At 36.6% G+C, this 16,748-nt stretch overlaps 1 protein-coding gene and 1 long non-coding RNA gene across 2 annotated transcripts in view; one reads left to right on the top strand and one right to left on the bottom strand.

The window, feature by feature from the left end:
- Positions 1 to 14,259, bottom strand: part of LOC111872027 (6-phosphofructo-2-kinase/fructose-2,6-bisphosphatase) — an 18,112-nt gene extending 3,853 nt beyond the window's left edge. Inside the window, exons 1-7 of the mRNA XM_023865513.2 lie at positions 14,113 to 14,259; positions 8,445 to 8,605; positions 8,050 to 8,181; positions 6,186 to 6,339; positions 5,975 to 6,078; positions 3,527 to 3,695; positions 41 to 325 (exon numbers count right to left, since the gene is read on the bottom strand). Coding sequence (XP_023721281.1) covers positions 41 to 325; positions 3,527 to 3,695; positions 5,975 to 6,078; positions 6,186 to 6,339; positions 8,050 to 8,181; positions 8,445 to 8,605; positions 14,113 to 14,206 — 1,099 coding nt within the window. The 5' untranslated portion in view covers positions 14,207 to 14,259. The remainder of the gene's footprint in view (positions 1 to 40; positions 326 to 3,526; positions 3,696 to 5,974; positions 6,079 to 6,185; positions 6,340 to 8,049; positions 8,182 to 8,444; positions 8,606 to 14,112) is intronic.
- The window catches only part of LOC117282922, a 26,139-nt gene extending 9,619 nt beyond the window's left edge, over positions 1 to 16,520 (top strand). The window contains exons 2-3 of the long non-coding RNA XR_004513856.1: positions 13,592 to 13,933; positions 16,270 to 16,520. This is a non-coding gene — a long non-coding RNA (uncharacterized LOC117282922). The remainder of the gene's footprint in view (positions 1 to 13,591; positions 13,934 to 16,269) is intronic.
- The last annotated feature ends 228 nt before the right edge of the window (positions 16,521 to 16,748 follow it).

The raw sequence follows: 16,748 nt of genomic DNA on the forward strand, positions 1-16,748 counted from the left end.
AGTAAGTAAGTAAGTAAGTAAGAGTAATGATGATGCTTACCAGGTTTCTTGTTCAAAAAATAGCCCAGTATACAGCGCAGGACAGCCTGGTGACTGACAACAAGCACATTATCCTCATGCTCCAGTTCCAGAAGAACAGGGTCTAATCGAGCCATGATGTCAACATATGATTCACCCCATGGATATCTGTAACGAAGCTTATCTTGGTCTCGCCAAGCAAATTCTTGAGGAAACTTGTCTTGCATTCCTTCATATGTTAGACCTTCACAGACACCAGCATCTAGTTCATTAAGGGCTGAAATATGTTCTGCAGGGGCATTGATGCCTTCAGCTNTATGAAAGTAAATTTCCAGTAAAATCATAAAACCTGGAAGATGATTCTCCTCCCAAATAAAAGGGTTTTTGTTCAAACATATGGGGGGAAAAAAGGATGAGTGCCTTTCATTTGTGAATTACTTTTAGGAAAATAGTCTGAGTCTGAGACAGTTTTCATTTACATTATGTAGCATTTAAGAGACTCAACTTCCTCTTTAATTAGTTAATATTTCCTGGTTTCAAAAGCTTTTCTTAGTATCAGTAAGGCTGAAACAGCATGCCATTGCAGTATTCTTACTTTGTACAGCATTCCTTGGATTCTACATGATCATTCCTACATTAATTTTTGGTGCAGTCTGTTTGAAGAGGTCAAAATGTGCAGTGTGTGAATCACAATATGCTTATGTAAAATTAATTTTCATTATACTTGTTGGAAAGTAAGATATTACAAGGAGGTCTCATTGCTGTCAAAAAATGCAGATCTACATCATTTGTGCCAACAAGGAAAAGCATGACAAGGCGCAAAGAAAGAAAACTGCTGTGTGCCATCTCGGTAGCTGCAGCCTTTGAAGCATAGTATGATGAGTATCTGATTATCATGTATAGTGCAATTTTTCTTGATACAGTATTGATTTTTGTGTGCAGATACATTTAACAAAACAGTGTGCATTTAATGGGAACCAATGTCCCACAATGTTATGGCACCACTGTAGGTTCTGTTTTCATTCTTCATCCCCCACCACCCCTTTTTTCTAATTGCTAGTGGGGTGGGACTAAGTCCTTTGTACTGCGGCCACTTCTGGCATATTGTACCAGCCCCAGATGACAGGTGAGTGTGATTGTGGAGCAACTGGTGGAATGAAGATTGGTAGGGGAAACCGAAGTACTCAGTGAAAACCTACCCCAGTGCCCCTTTGTCCACCACAAATCCCACTTGACCAGATCCGGGATCGAACCCGGGCCACCACGGTGGGAAGCCAGCAACTAACTGCTTGAGCTATGGTGCAGCCTAACCCACCACCCTTTACTTCCTTCCAAGCCATAGTATATGTGAATGACGGAGATGTCAGGAGAATATATAATTAAGAAAACAAGATATATTTAATAGTCTATTATTCCCTGAAATACTCAGTTTATATATACCGTATTACTTAAAATAAAAGACACATCCAGTTCTTAATGTGGGTTTTATGAAAAAGATTAAAAGGTGCACATTCCTCGACTTCAACACACCTCAATTTTTCAACGTGAAAAAACATGTAAAATGTACGTCCTATATTTGAAGTAATGCACAGAGAGAGAGAGAGAGTGCATGCATGTGAACATGCACACAGAGGGGCCCTAAAAAATCGTTTTTCAATTGTATAGCAATTACTGTTCAAAGTTTCTTAGTTGAGGATTTTTTAAATCACTATTTACAACTTTTAGATGTTCTTTAAATATAACTTGGTTTTATGGGAGACTTCACTATAAGTTTTGTTTAAACCCATTTTAATCAGCTTAACTAATTTCATGGGTATCCCAAACTCTATAAGAATATTGTACAATACTTCCCTCTTAACTGAATCATAACCTTTCTTCAAGTCTATAAATAGCTGATGTAATGTCTCATTGTACTCCCATTTTTTTCCAATATCTGATGACTTCAAAAGATCTGATCTGCAGTTGATCTGTTATGTTGAAACCCACACTGATGATCCCCAATAATTTCATCTATATATGGACTTAACCTTGAGAGAAAAATATTGGATAATATTTTGTATTAAGTTGATAGCAGTGATATCCCCCAATAATTACTACAGTCAGTTTTATCACCCTCCTTGTGAACTGGTACAACAGTAGACTCCTTCCACTGATCAGGCAATTTTTTCTTATGCCAAATTGAAGTAACTGGCTTATGGATCTTAGAATGTAATATTTCGCCTCCTGCTTGAACAAGTTCTGCCAGAATTTGATCACTACCTGGCGATTCATACCTTTTCAATTTTGCAATAGCAATTTTAACCTTAAAAGGGCTGGGATCAGGTATTAACGGCTCAGCTGTGTCCATTTCTGTCTGCCTAACATCATTGACCCCATGTACATTCAGTAACTTAGAGAAGTAGTTCTTCCACCTATTCAAAATGTTGTGGGAATATGCAAGCAGATCACCATTCTCATCCTTCACTAAGTTACTTCCAGGTTGGTAACCCCTCTTAAAATCATTTATTCCTCTATACAGGTCTCTTAACTTTCTTGTTCTTACTGTTCATTGCAAGCTCATCAATTTTGTCTTTCACATATTCCCTCTTTTTAATCCTGAAATGCCTGCTGGTTTCACGTCTTATATTGTTCAGATTATCCTTATGTATTTTGCTTGGATCCTGTAACCATTGCAGTTTGCCTTGTTTTCTTTGGTGTAGTAATTCGGAGCATCCTTCATCGAACCATGGCTTATGCTTCTTCAGTTCATAATGATCTAGACTTGCCTTGGCAGATTTTGATATTTTCTCTAATAGTTTCCCAAGCTTTATTAACATCCACCTCAGTGTCCAAGTTTTCCAAGGCCACGAACCTATTTGAGATTTCAACACGATACTGCTCTTTACCCTCTACCTCATTTAATTTCTTGAGATTGAACCTCTCCATATGAACTCTGTGCGTTTGTTTGCTCACTGCCAGTCTTTCCCTAACCTTTGCGACCACCAGGTAGTGGTCAGTATCACAATCTGCTGCCCTGAATGATCAGACATCAAGTATACACGAGTGCCGTATCCTATCTATCAAAATATGGTCTATTTGATTGTGTATCTTCCCATCAGGAGATGTCCAAGTAAATTTATGAATGTTATAATGTGTACTTTTGACAGTAAGGTTTTTTGATGTGGCAAAGTTTACTACTCTAACTCCATTATCATTACTAATTTCATGCAAACTCTCATTCCCAACTATTTGTTTGAAAATGTCTTCCTTCCCTACTTTGGCATTGAAATCTCCTAGCAAAATTTTCATAGGGTACTTCAGGAATTTATCAAATACATGCTCTAGTTCTTCATAGAAAATGTCCTTTATGTCATCAATTAACAGTTTTGCATATCACTTAGAAATTTAAGATCAGGTACTTGAAATGGAATGCTTAATGAAGACCAAATGCAAAGTTGTGGTTGTCTACATATACTTACAGCATCCAGTTCATTAAGGGCTGAAATATGTTCTGCAGGGGCATTGATGCCTTCAGCTGTCTGTTTTGTGCGACACAGTTCACTAGTCCATACCTTCAGCCCCTCAATCTTGACCTCATTCATGTGCCGAGCCAATGACTGTGCATATTTTCTCCCACGTGGCGACAGATTTGTGTCACCGCCAATTCGGCCCAATACATTGTTTTCACTCTCGCCATGCTATATGAACAGAAATATTTATATCTCACAAATATCACCACACACTCATAACAAAAAATATAAATATTAATAGTACTTCCATAACCACATGCAATTACAGATTATCTCACTTACAACTGATGCGGAGCTGGAGTGATCTAGTGGTAGTATGAGAAACTTTATGACATCCTCTTTCCAATGTACTTCACAGAATTCAAATGCAACATATAGTTAAGGAAATACAGCCAACTGAAATTGTGTCCATCTTTCTGAATCATATTGTATTTATTAAATGTTAGTCTCCAATATTAGTGAGGGTTTTATGTGGAACTTTCATTTTTCAAGAAAATATTTATACCATTATGATAATGAATATTTATATGTAGTCTGATGACCTGGACACACAAAGATTCTAATCTTCATAAATATTCCCCAATCACAGTTCTTTCTTGCTTAGTCTTCATACCGTGAATGTGGTGCTGTGGAGCTTTAGCTCCACAAGGCCCCTTTACCATTGTATTAGATAAGAGGTGATTGGACAGCTTCACACTTCAGCTGCTCTAATCACAGGAAAAGAGCACTCTGAACAAACTATTTAGAGGTTGGGAAACCCCACAGAAAATATTAATCTGACAGTAATAACAAGAATCCATATCTGTCTGTAATTGTACTGATAGCCCAGCATGTACGAGCAGGAAGAACAGACGTTACATCAACTTATAGATGACACTTTGACAGACGAGAAGCCATTTAGCAGAGATAATGATAGTGAAATTGATTTAGAATTACTCAGTAATCATGAGTCTGATACAGAACAAGACTGTGAGGAAGAATCCATAAAGGGAGCCTTTTACTTGTGCAAAAGATAAGTAAACCAGGTGGAGTAAAAACAAGTTAGGATCTCAAATAAGAACTCGAGCACATAACATAGTTAGCCAAGCACCTGGTGTTCTGGGCAATGCAAAAAATGCAAAATCAATTTTAGATTGCTGAGAGATATTTTTTCTTGATGACATGATAGACCTAATTTTGAAGAATATAAAAGACAAAATAGAAAGGAGGCCAGTAAATTATACCAGAAATAATAGTGTTCAAAAGACTGATATGAGTGAAATGAAGTCTGTGTTTCGACTTTCGTAATTATCCGGTTCTTATAAGTCTAGTCACCAGAATCTGGATAATCTATGGGCCACGGACGGTACCGTTGTTGAATTATTTAGAAGCACAATGTCACTTGTTCGTTTCCGTTTTCTTCTTAGATGTCTACAATTTGACGACTGAAGTACTAGAACTGAATGAAGATCTTATAACAAATTGGCTCCAATTAGAGAAATTTTTTATTAGTTCAACGAAATATGTGAGTCTGTATATTATTTAGGAGAAAACGTAACAATTGATAAAAAGCTAGAAATGTTTCATGGAGAATGCAGTTTCTGGCAGTGCATTCCAAGCAAACTGGCAAAGTATGGTCTGAAAGTATTTGCTTTGGTTCATGCCAAGTCCTTTTATACTTCTAAATTGGAAGTTTATGTTAGCACACAATCTTAAGGCCCATATAAAGTTTCAAACACACCTTCTGAAATTGTTAAAGGTTGATTTCACCTATATCTGGATCAGGGCGCAATGTGACTTTAGATAATTGGTTCACAAATTACCCATTGTCTAAATCCTTGTTAGAAGATCATAAGCTAAAAATGGTGGGAACAATCAAGAAAAATTAAAAGACAACTGTCACCAGACTTCATCAATACCAAGCGAAGAAGCCCAATGACTACCATTTTTAGTTTTCAACCCAATATCACCATAGCTTCATTTGTGCAAAACAAAATCATGATTTCTACATTATATTATGATGATAATGTAGATGAGAATATTTAAGCTGGGAATCATTCTGCTTTACACCAAACCAAAGGTGGAGGTGATGTAGTAGTTGGAATTTCTGGGGTCTGTGGGACCCCACCTTACCACTTTTGTTACATTTTCCCACCTCACCAGTGCCGGATTAAGGGAAAACTTACTTGCAACCTGTTTTACAATTCTTCATTCTTGTATTACCAGTACAGGAAGCTTACACTGAACATTATTTGTAAATAAAACAATGTTAATACATTAGGCATGCAAGGATAGTACATGGGTAATTACAACTGGATTTTTGTTACTCTTCATGGCCACATGCTTCTGCAATAAGAGGGAAGATAAGTAACAGCTTTCATTCATCTTCATGATATCAATTGACTAGTTATATCTAATGAGGTTAAAATTAATTCAAAATGACAATTTTGTAAAAATCAAATACCTACCCGAGAAAAATATAATGTCTTTGGTGCAGGTTTAAAGTTTGACAGGAAAGCCAGTATTCGACCCTCAATCTGTCCTGCCACACGGCGAACTGATATTGTTTCACCTAGAACCAGTTCAGTGCAGCTATTAATCAACTGAATTCATCTTTTGTCTATCCCCCGCCACCTTTTAATCCAAGAAAAGAATATGGTGCTGGGTCAAAACATATACCTTCATTCATGATCTTAATATATCGGAGATTGGGTTCTTGTTTAGGGTTGATGGGCTCATACTGCTCTAAGTAATGTTGGATTTTGTGGTGAAAATCATCCATTGCCTTTTCTTGAGCCATGTCCTTGTAGTCAGGGCTGTTCTGCAGGACTTCCTGAAATGAACACACCTTTATAAAATAATTGCCTGTACTTCATTAGACACCACACCATGAAGATGTATGAGGGAGAAGAGGTATAGTTCCATGCATTATTAACCTTGGCACCAGATGGACATAAGTGGTCAGCTTCACACTTTGGCGAATTCACTCTTGGAGCAGGAGGCAGGGTGGGTTCCAGAGCTAGTCTGGACTCTGTGAAGAGGAGAAAATCTCTCCACCCTGGTAGGAATTTAACCTCAATTCCTTGGTCATCCAGCCTAGGCACTAGTACATGTACTTGTACACATCTGTGTCATAAACCTAAGTGCTGTAAGGACAACTGGGAGGAATATGCCTGTCTGCATTTCCCCACTGATAGCATTTTGAAACACAGATCCTTTAAAATTTATGGTCATTCATGATTACAGTAACTACACATGATTCAGCAGTCTCAATTACTGTGTACCTAGCCCTTACAGTGCATATAAGAGAAACTGTATATGAATGAGAAAGAAACTATTCTGTCAAGTTAAAGGATTTCTCCTCCTTGAACTCATGTATCACACAAGTTTGTTCCCCATCTAAAACAGGATCCAGCTAGTAAGGGATTTAATTTTTGTTGGCACCCATTTACAGTATTACAGAAAATAACGTTCTGTATGGTGGTCATCTATAGGCTGGATACAAATTAACTTCAATCATTTGTCCTATTTTCAAATTTAAGGAACAGTACAATCCCTCAATTCACAAGCACTCAATTTATGTATTTTCACTACAGCAAAGCGTGTTAATTTGTACCTACTTTTCACCTAACAAACTTCATTTTTGCTACAATGAACAACTTAAGTTTATAACTGTGACAACTTTTACATGTAAAGTAATGGGAATTTAATTTTCAACTTATGAACAATTTTCATAAGATGAATTTCCTTTGTGAATCAAAGGGATACCTTTATTTGATTGTGATGGAGCTCTGTGTTGGATCACGCATACTACAATATTTGATTACCAGCACTTCATTTGTGTGATGTGTGTAGACCCATTACTGGGTAATGACCTCAAACCAAACAAGGAAACAACATTCGCTGCTAGGCAACAGATTCTTAATAAGCAAGTATATGCAGCCATTATCGAGTAATGCCTTCGCAAACAAACATGATCCCTCAGAAATGACTGGAGCCACAATAGAAGAGTTGTGTTTTATGTTGGTACATGCTGAAGAGTTATATGGAGGACAATTGGAGAAAGTGCGAGTTGTGAGAGAGTTTTAAGGGAGTCTGTGAAGAGATTACATAGTTGGAAACTGAGGAATCTGCAGTGTTAAGATCCATTACCAGGAAATGACTAGTGACAGTAGATTGAAAAGATTTACCATGTGCTGCAGTGATTTGTAAGATGTGGAAATTAGTGAGTGTTATAGTTACTTGCAGTTAGAACTTGTAAGGGGTCAATGAATCCAATTTCCAACCCAAAACACTGTCTCTATAGTGACCCATAAACATGACAATACTGTTCCTTATGACACTGAACTGGTAGTGATTCCACTGAGACAAAAATTCTTGTGACAGTGACTGTCCTCAGTTTCACACATGAATTTCTCTTTTTCAGTGTTCATACTCACTAGCATATCTAAAATGGAACTACTTTAAGTTAAAATAACTATACTTTTGCATTATATATACATTAAATTCATGGCAAATGAAGTGAATGTATTGACAGGTTCACCTTGATATTTCTAGACAAGATGTCATCATCATCACATATGCTCTCAATAAACAGCACCTTGCAGCATAATTTTGCACAATAGTCATAAACATTTTCCCGTTGTGATTTGGTTGCATTTGTACCATCCAAAACCTGAAACAGTATAATACAATGAGCTGTATACAGTCTCTTAATTTCTTTGTTTAAATAGTGAACTACATCCTTTAGTGAGTGAACTACACAGGCCTTGTAATGATTATAAAAATTTAAATATTTTGACCATGACCTTTTGAATAAGAGTTGGGAAACTACAAGAATTTTTAAAGTTGTTATTATCTCTGACAGAACAGAGCCCTCATATTAAGTGCATTAAATCAAAAAATTTCTGAATAAGTTTGGAGCATAATTTTACTTACTGCAACATTTCCCTCTTCTTTAAGCCACAGTGCTGCATCTTCCATAGCAGTCACAGAACTCTTCTTACGAATTTCCATTGCTTCACGATTGTCTGCCCTAAACAGATCATGGCTGTCATACTGCTCCACAAGCTTCCTCCGATACTCACTAACAGTGAATACTGGAATAAAGGGTGTTTATACTTGTCATACAGTGTGAAAACAAGCACATATTTACATTATGTGCAAATGCACACACACATAAGTTATGGCATCTGTGATGGGGATAGCAAAGGGTTTGTTTCAGGTATTGTGAAGTTGGGAAAGTCTGGTCTGTGGCACTACCAAACAGTCTTTTCTTTTGCTATTTGATGCTCAAGAATCTTCCATCTCTTGTTTTTGTAGCTGAGAATAGGCAAGTCTGAGTTCTGCCACATGTTAGTAAGATTTACTTGTCTGTGCAGGTACTAACAGCTATTACTCATTGAGAACTTCTAAGAAACAAAGTGCTCTGTGCAAAAGACTTGTTTTAAGCTTTAGATTACACTAAACAGTGATCAAATATACTTGCAGACATCTGATCACACAAATTGTAACATATCCAAAAGACATGTGTGAAGCTTTCAGCTCTACCAGAATAACCATCAAATTGTCGTGTGACTATAGGTGGGGTTAAGATTGGTAACCAGATATATTGAACTCTTGCAGTATGTAACTACAAATGTCTATAGTGCTAACACTAATTCACACACTCTGGAGTTCTCTACAGCTTGCACAACGTCTTCTCAGTCTGCTGTATCTTCACTGGTTGTTGCCTGGTAAAGGCTTCCAACACCATAGCTTCCTTTGCTTTCAAGTTCACATCTTTACTTGCTGGCTACTGTCTCACAATTCAGTCATTCCTCCAAATGAGTAACTCCCATGCTGGCGGCCATCTCACGTCAACCTCCTACCCTTCTCACTGCCAACTCGAGACTCTAGACTTTCTTGTAATCACAGCTGCTCCTCAGTATATAGCCTTGGCACAGGCCGCATAGAAAATACCTCTCCCAACAGTTTTTCTATTGTTGCATCACACAGTTATTGCATAAACCACATAGAGAACACTGCTTCCCAGTTACTACATTGTCACGTTGCAAATCTGTTGTGGCCATTACCTAGTACCAGCCATTGTTTACAGGACCATTACCTAGTAACAGCTTTTGTATAGCTGCTTATTTTGCACTATTTGCCTAGCAACAGGTATATATGCCATAATATATAGTCAGGGGATTCTGATCTGACAAATTACACATATAAATTATGATGTACTGGGTAACCATTCTATGCGCTGTAATTATCTTAGTTTAAGCATAAATTTTGTTTGGGGATTGAATGTCAATATTCCTTGTGCAGTCTCACCAAGACTGCCTTGGTATCTCAGTGGTAACATGTATACATGGAAGGGAGAGTGTAGTCCTCGGCAAAGGCAATAACTGTTCAACTGCCCATTTGAAAATCACCAAAATGTTATGATAATACCATGAAGGATGATATGCAATCAGTTTTTATTTTGATTGTTTTGTTTTGATGAATATGGAGAGACCAGCACAGCTGCCCATTCTGTTTGCATGAGGGACGTTCAAATGAAACTCATTCAGAGCACTGCTAGAAGATGTCAGTTGCAGGTGATCACATGGCTGTATTCATTCATTCCCTTTCTTTTCCATATATCCATACAGGTAACAAACCTAGGCTGTGGAAATGGTCCCTTTGAAAATAGATATATCAAGATACATATACAAAATTACACAAATCACATAATCAAAATCACTTACATTAATCGATTAATACAAATAACAATAAAGTAAAAAATTTAATAAGATTTTAATTAATAAACATAACTTAAAAGTAACTTAGTATGAAACTTGAATTAATACAATTTTATTTAAATTACCTATATTAACTGAATTAAATACATTACAAATTTACACACTTATGACCAATTATGTTGATAATATTCATTCATGGAATAAAAAGAATGATGATATAAAAATTTCTTCAATACAGATTTAAAACTTCTCATCAGTAGCCAACATTTTTATTGTTTGAGGAAGATGATTAAAAACTTTAATACCTGATATGTATGCACCTATATTGTATTTTGTTAGGTTAACTGCAGGTAAATATACATTATTGAGGGCTCTATTTTTTTACTTGTGAAACTCATTGTTAAAATTAAATAAATGTTTATTATTGTGTATAAAAGTAATGAATATATGTACTGAGAGTAGAACGTCATTTCCAAATTCTTAAAAATGTCCCTACAACACTCTCTTCGTCTAGAATTCGTTATAATTCTAATAACTTTCTTTTGCAATATAAAAACTTTGTTAAGACAAGAAGAGCCACCCCAAAAAATTATACCATAACTTATGGTAGAATGTATATGAGCAAAATAAATTAGCTTTAATGTATCTAAAGGGACAATATATTTTATAATTTTCAATGCATAACATGCAATGGAAATTTTATTAATAACATAATCGATATGCTGTTTCCACGTAACAGTATCATCAGTGATTAATCCCAGAAATTTTGTCCCAGTCACATTTGTGACTCCTTAATATCATAACTCCAGTAACATTTGAAATTCAGCTATATTAATGTTTCTAACAAGGACAGATCCAAATGTATTATTAGGTACAGTAATATTCTTAAATGTTATGAGCTGCACATCATGATCACGGTTTAATGGTATAACTTCTTCTGTTATCAATAAATATATTATCTATCAAAGTGGCTGAATTGTTAGCAATTATTGTAGGGAAACATACAGTATCCCTTAGATTATAAGTATGTTACATGTCCTCTAACTTTGATTTCCTATTATTATTTTCTACACAATTAATATTTATGTCCCCACATAATATAAATTCTGAGTTATACTTATGAAGAAAATTAAGTATATAGACCAGTTTGTTTAAAAAATAGTCATACTCACCAGCTTGGGCTCTGTATATACAGAGAATAATTACCCTTTTCTCATTAAGTTTTAATTGAATGGCTGCAATTTCCATTTCTCATTCCTTACAATATTTTTCTAGATTTATAGTAGTAAAATTGAGATCATCTTGAATGAATATACAGACACCACCAATTTTTAAATTCTTCCTACAATATATTGCACCTAATTTATATTTAGGAATATGTGAAGCATCCATTTCATAGTCCGTTAGATGATGTTCTTTCAGACAAATTACACTGGGTTCCTCATTTAATAAAGATATCATTAACTCATTAATTTTCCTTTCTATTCCCATAATATTTTGATGAAATATCTTAAATAGGTTATTATTTATATCATCATTCTTATTACATGACTGATTACTTAGTTGTTCAAATGCAATGTGTTTTTGTCTATTTGAAATTACTTTTGCCACAAAAAATCCTTGCTTCTTGTGATGGTGGCTTTATTTTGCCTACTTGAGGTCCTACCTACTTGTGTACTACCATCTGATATTCTACCTACTTCTTCTACCGGAACCTCTTGGTCCGCAACGTGAGATATAACTTCTTCATTGTCTGATGTGGCAGCTTTAGTATCTTCTTGAGTAATTATATTATCCCCACTTGAAGTACAATTTACACCTTCCTTATATTCAGTTTTCCAGTACAATCTGATTGGTTCTTCTATTTGTTTTTTAAACATTGCAGCAACAACATTAGCTATCTTCAACGCTGCTTTTTCTTTACCCACATTGTTCATATGCAGACCATGTTTAGTAAAAAATTCCCTTTTGGGATCTACTTTTACCACCTTAACATGCTTGAAAGGCTTCATAAGCTTCATTAGTTTTCTATTAAAGTTTTCCACTTCACTGTTCATCCAAGACCAATCAGATAATTCATACCAATGTGGGACACTCAACAAAACAATGTTCGTATGACTATTAATTTGCATGAAATCCACTATGTGTCTCAATACATCTTCGGACTTATTTTGGCCAACGACCTCCGCGAAAGACAATTACATCCTTGTTGGTTAAGTATTCAATATCACCCTTTGCTGAAGCGATTAATGTGTCTATACATGCTCCTGGTTTCACAAAACCATTAATCTTGTAACTGTCTTTAAGACTGTGTTTCATATTAGCTACACAACCTCCGGCATGACTGTCCCTAATGATCACCATTTTCTGTCGTTGATTTTGTTGAGCACTTCCCTTAAATTTGTGGTTTATATTCTTCTTGTTTCTTTCCACTGTGTTTGCCCCTTATTAATAACTGGAATTGGATATGTTGAATCATTTGTATGTGACTGTTGATTTCTGTGATCACTATTATTGGTACAAAACTGAATAAAGTCTCTCTTTCTGACCAGAGCTTCTTGCGTTCCCTCCTCGTTGAGGTTATGAAGAACCTCATATTGATTTGCAGTTTTATAGTTGGTGGCACAAATTTCTTAAAATTAGATAATGTCTGCTTATTTAAATCTACATTTGCTTTTTTTTCCAGCTTTTATTATTCACTGATGAGAATAATCCTTCATTTTTATGCACCTTCATCGGACCTACATTCCCTGACGTATCCTCTTGCACAAATTCTCTCTTTAAAATGTTCACATCTTCGTGCAGAAGAGCAATAATTTGAAGTGCATATTTCAATTCATGTGACACGGTTTGGAGTTCTCCATTCAATAATACACAATTAACACAATTTGTATCATCTTTACCACTTTAAAACTCGTGGTGATTAGCTACACTATGCTCAGCACTCATAACCACATCCGCATGACACACCAGTAGTTGACCCTGAACTATGCAACAAAGCAAGCACCTTAGGGCATGCCGGAAGAGTGTGACATGGTTAAATGCAGGCATTCCAGGTGCAGTCTGTCAAAACAGGACCAATGAGTTATCATTAAATTTCCTAGTGCCCAAGGGTTGTCAACATCAGTGCAGCATAGCATTATTGTACAACCCTTCAAGATCTTCATACTGCCGTCATGAGAAGGAATCCTGGAATGTCCATCATGTTGCATGACATTCATCCCCATGTGGCCCACACCAAAAGACGATGGACCATCTCCCACATAACCCAGGCATGTCACTCCAGGATTATATTGATTTTTTATTAATTTAAGTAGGGTTAATTAATGGTGACAACATAATTGGTTTGTTTGGTAGATTATTTAATCACTGCCTTCAGTGTTGGGGCTACATAGCATCAGATGGTAAGATGACTGATGAAATGGTGAACTGAAGAGGATTTGGAATGAAGCAGCAAAGCCTAGTCGAGGTACTATCCGTGCATTTGCCTGAGGAACTGAGAAAGATTATGAAAAACGTATGACAGCTGGTGACCCAGCCAAGACTCGATGGCAGTTCTAGCAGCAGCGCAGGAGTTCTCTGCAAACAGGATTCATGGGCTGATACATCAGTGGCATGCTTGCCTCAAGACCCATGGGGACTGCCTTCAATGGCCTGCACTCCTTTCTCCAGAAAAATTACTGAATGAGTTTCATATGTGTAAGTCTTACATGTCTGTTCTGTAATGCATCCATTTCTTAAGTAAATCATTCCTTTTGTGTCTGTGGCTTCTCATTCCTTGCAAAACTGCTCTTTGGTCTCCCACATGTTAAATTCTGTTCAGAAATAGTGTATATAATGTTACAAGAAACCTGTAAAAAATATAGTGGTAAGCTTACCTTTAGCCACTTCTCCTGTCCAGTTCAAATATCGGGCCAGTTTGTGAGCCATGACAGTTTTTCCTCTCGCTGGAATACCCACAAAAGCCACCATTAAGGAACCAAATTGTTTTTGGCCTGAACCTGGGAATTATAAGAATAACAGCTTTACTGGCATTAAGGGCCTTTATTATGTAAAGAAAACAAGAAAAGATTGTGTACCTAGCTGCAAAACATTTCATCAGCAGTGGCTTAGACTTCAACATGTCTGGTCCTGAAGTATGAATAAACCACCTTCACCCAAGAGGTCCAAGAATAATATCTGAANCTGTGAAAGCCTCAAATCTTACATATCTATAATTATATCATATATGAAACAGGAAGGACATATGACACACTTCGTTGTAAATGCATTTATCCATTCACAGAAACCTCACACATTACAGGAACAAAGCTGGAAATTGTCATATATGACCTAAAAGTGCAAGAGTTGACACTTCTGGTGTGATGAAGAGTGATATTATGGACTTCTTAGTTACAACACCGTATAATCTTGTAGGGTGGGTAGCAATGTTTCAGAAAGGAGAAAGCTTTATGTTCCTTTCTGAAACAATGGTACCCACTTACCAGACTATACATATTATGTAATAACCCAGGATTCCACAATACAGTTAACATAAGAGAAATGAACAGGGCCACTCTGATACTTTTTAACGCAGACAAATAACCATACAGAATATGTATGTACTTATGTTCATAGTTGATGATTAAAGTTGCATGTTAGTATAGGCAACTTCACCGACAAGTAGCCGGTGGTCGCTCAGACAGTATAGTTCGCTTGCGGACTAAAACCATGGAGTTTTTTTTTTTTTTTTTAGTTTATATTAGTATATGCAGTGAAAGATGATGATTAAATTACCCTTCTGCTTAGCATCACATCACACAATATGATGGCATGGGGGTACAGGGTCACACCTTCTTATCCTCCACTTTAGATGAAAATGAGTGGCTGGCTTCAGTCCCAGAATAATTTAAACAGAATGCTGGGTGGGCACCAGAGCCCTTCTAGAAATGGATTTTTAACTGGATCTCAGTCTTCAGTATCCTGACAACGGATCTGTCATTCTCATTTTCACTTCAAAACACACATGAAGTCTTGTTTGCACCGCCAAACTGCTTCTTGCCATTATTCTGCAGCTGCCAATTCTGAAGACTCAACCCAGTTCAATTCCTTTGCTCCCAAGCTCATATCCCGGCAGACTGGCGTTCCAAAACTCCACCCTTCACTCTCGGCTACTATGCTTGATCGCATCTTGTGACTGTGTCCACTTATAACCCCTTGGCATGGAGCACACAAAGAAAAACGGCGTGTTAACTGGTCTGTTACCTAGCAATGGACATCCTGTTGCACGCTTATGCGTCGCAGGAATGTGATTACCAAGCCGTTGCCTAGCAATGGGTGTACATGTTACAATATCATCATCTGTAATGGCTGAGTCAAATAAAAGCTTGTTTCATATTTTGTATTATTAATTTTAGTAGTGGTTGATATCTTCATATCATAAATTTCAGGGACAACAAAATGGTAGGGCAAATGTAGTGATCACCCACATGCGACCCACCTAAACTCTGGCTATCAATAGAGGATCTTTTTGACGGAAAAATTATAGTGGGGAATCTTTTAAACAGCAATCGTTGAAATGGCACAGATGGAAATTGGGAAATAACAGTACCTGAAACAGAAATGGCTCAAAATTATGTAAAATGGTGAGCTTTGGTAATAGCAATGTTAACTTTGGATTCTGTTACCACAGAATTCTTTGGTTAGCAATCTGTGTTTAGCATGAACACCATCCTTAAGAGGACTTCCCCATCATATATAAAAAATAATACATTTTTGGTTTAAAAATACTACATAAATGTCTCCGCACACGTGTGAAATATCACAAAAAATGAGGTCAACTTTTACTATTTCTGTTGCCCTCTTCATGTCATGTTGCTTTAAACAACTTTCATACGTAAATGTTGGCGTTTTAAAAATGTTCTGGCTTGTAAAACATACAACACTGAAGCCTCTGGATTTAACTGGCTTAAGGGGAATTAATTTATTGTTTTTCTTGTATCTCTTCTATTTTCAGGTTGGCTTCTAAGTTTGTGTTGTTTTGGTTGGTGTTCCAGATGTTCTAGCAGTTTGCAGTACTTTTCATTTTGTTTTGTCAAAAATGAAAAATGAAAATCAGTGTTCAAGAAAAAGAAGTTTATGGGTAAGTACAAGAAGGGCAGTATTGTCTTCAATTTACCGTAATATTTGGACCCAATATGGAATACCTATTTTAGTGACGTGCCTACAATTTCAAGTGCTTCTGATTATAGGCTTGGGCCACACGAGCGCACGAAGTACGCCCGTTGTAACGAACATACTTTATGACGGACGTTGCTGAGGACACCACATAGTTGCAGAATGCGGTGCGTAGTTCTTTGTCTGCAATGGAGCCAGAAGAAAGCGTAGCATTCGCCTCTGTTTGTTTCTACAACGGACGCATTTTGTGCCCTCGTGTGGCCCCAGCCTAAATCTTAACCGGCACCTGTAAAATAGATGTCAGGTGCAATACAGCTATACCACACTTGTCAGTATCTGAAATTCTCTGTAATTATTT

This window comes from Cryptotermes secundus, unplaced genomic scaffold, assembly GCF_002891405.2.
Source record: "Cryptotermes secundus unplaced genomic scaffold, Csec_1.0 scaffold87, whole genome shotgun sequence".
Classification (NCBI taxonomy): domain Eukaryota; kingdom Metazoa; phylum Arthropoda; class Insecta; order Blattodea; family Kalotermitidae; genus Cryptotermes; species Cryptotermes secundus.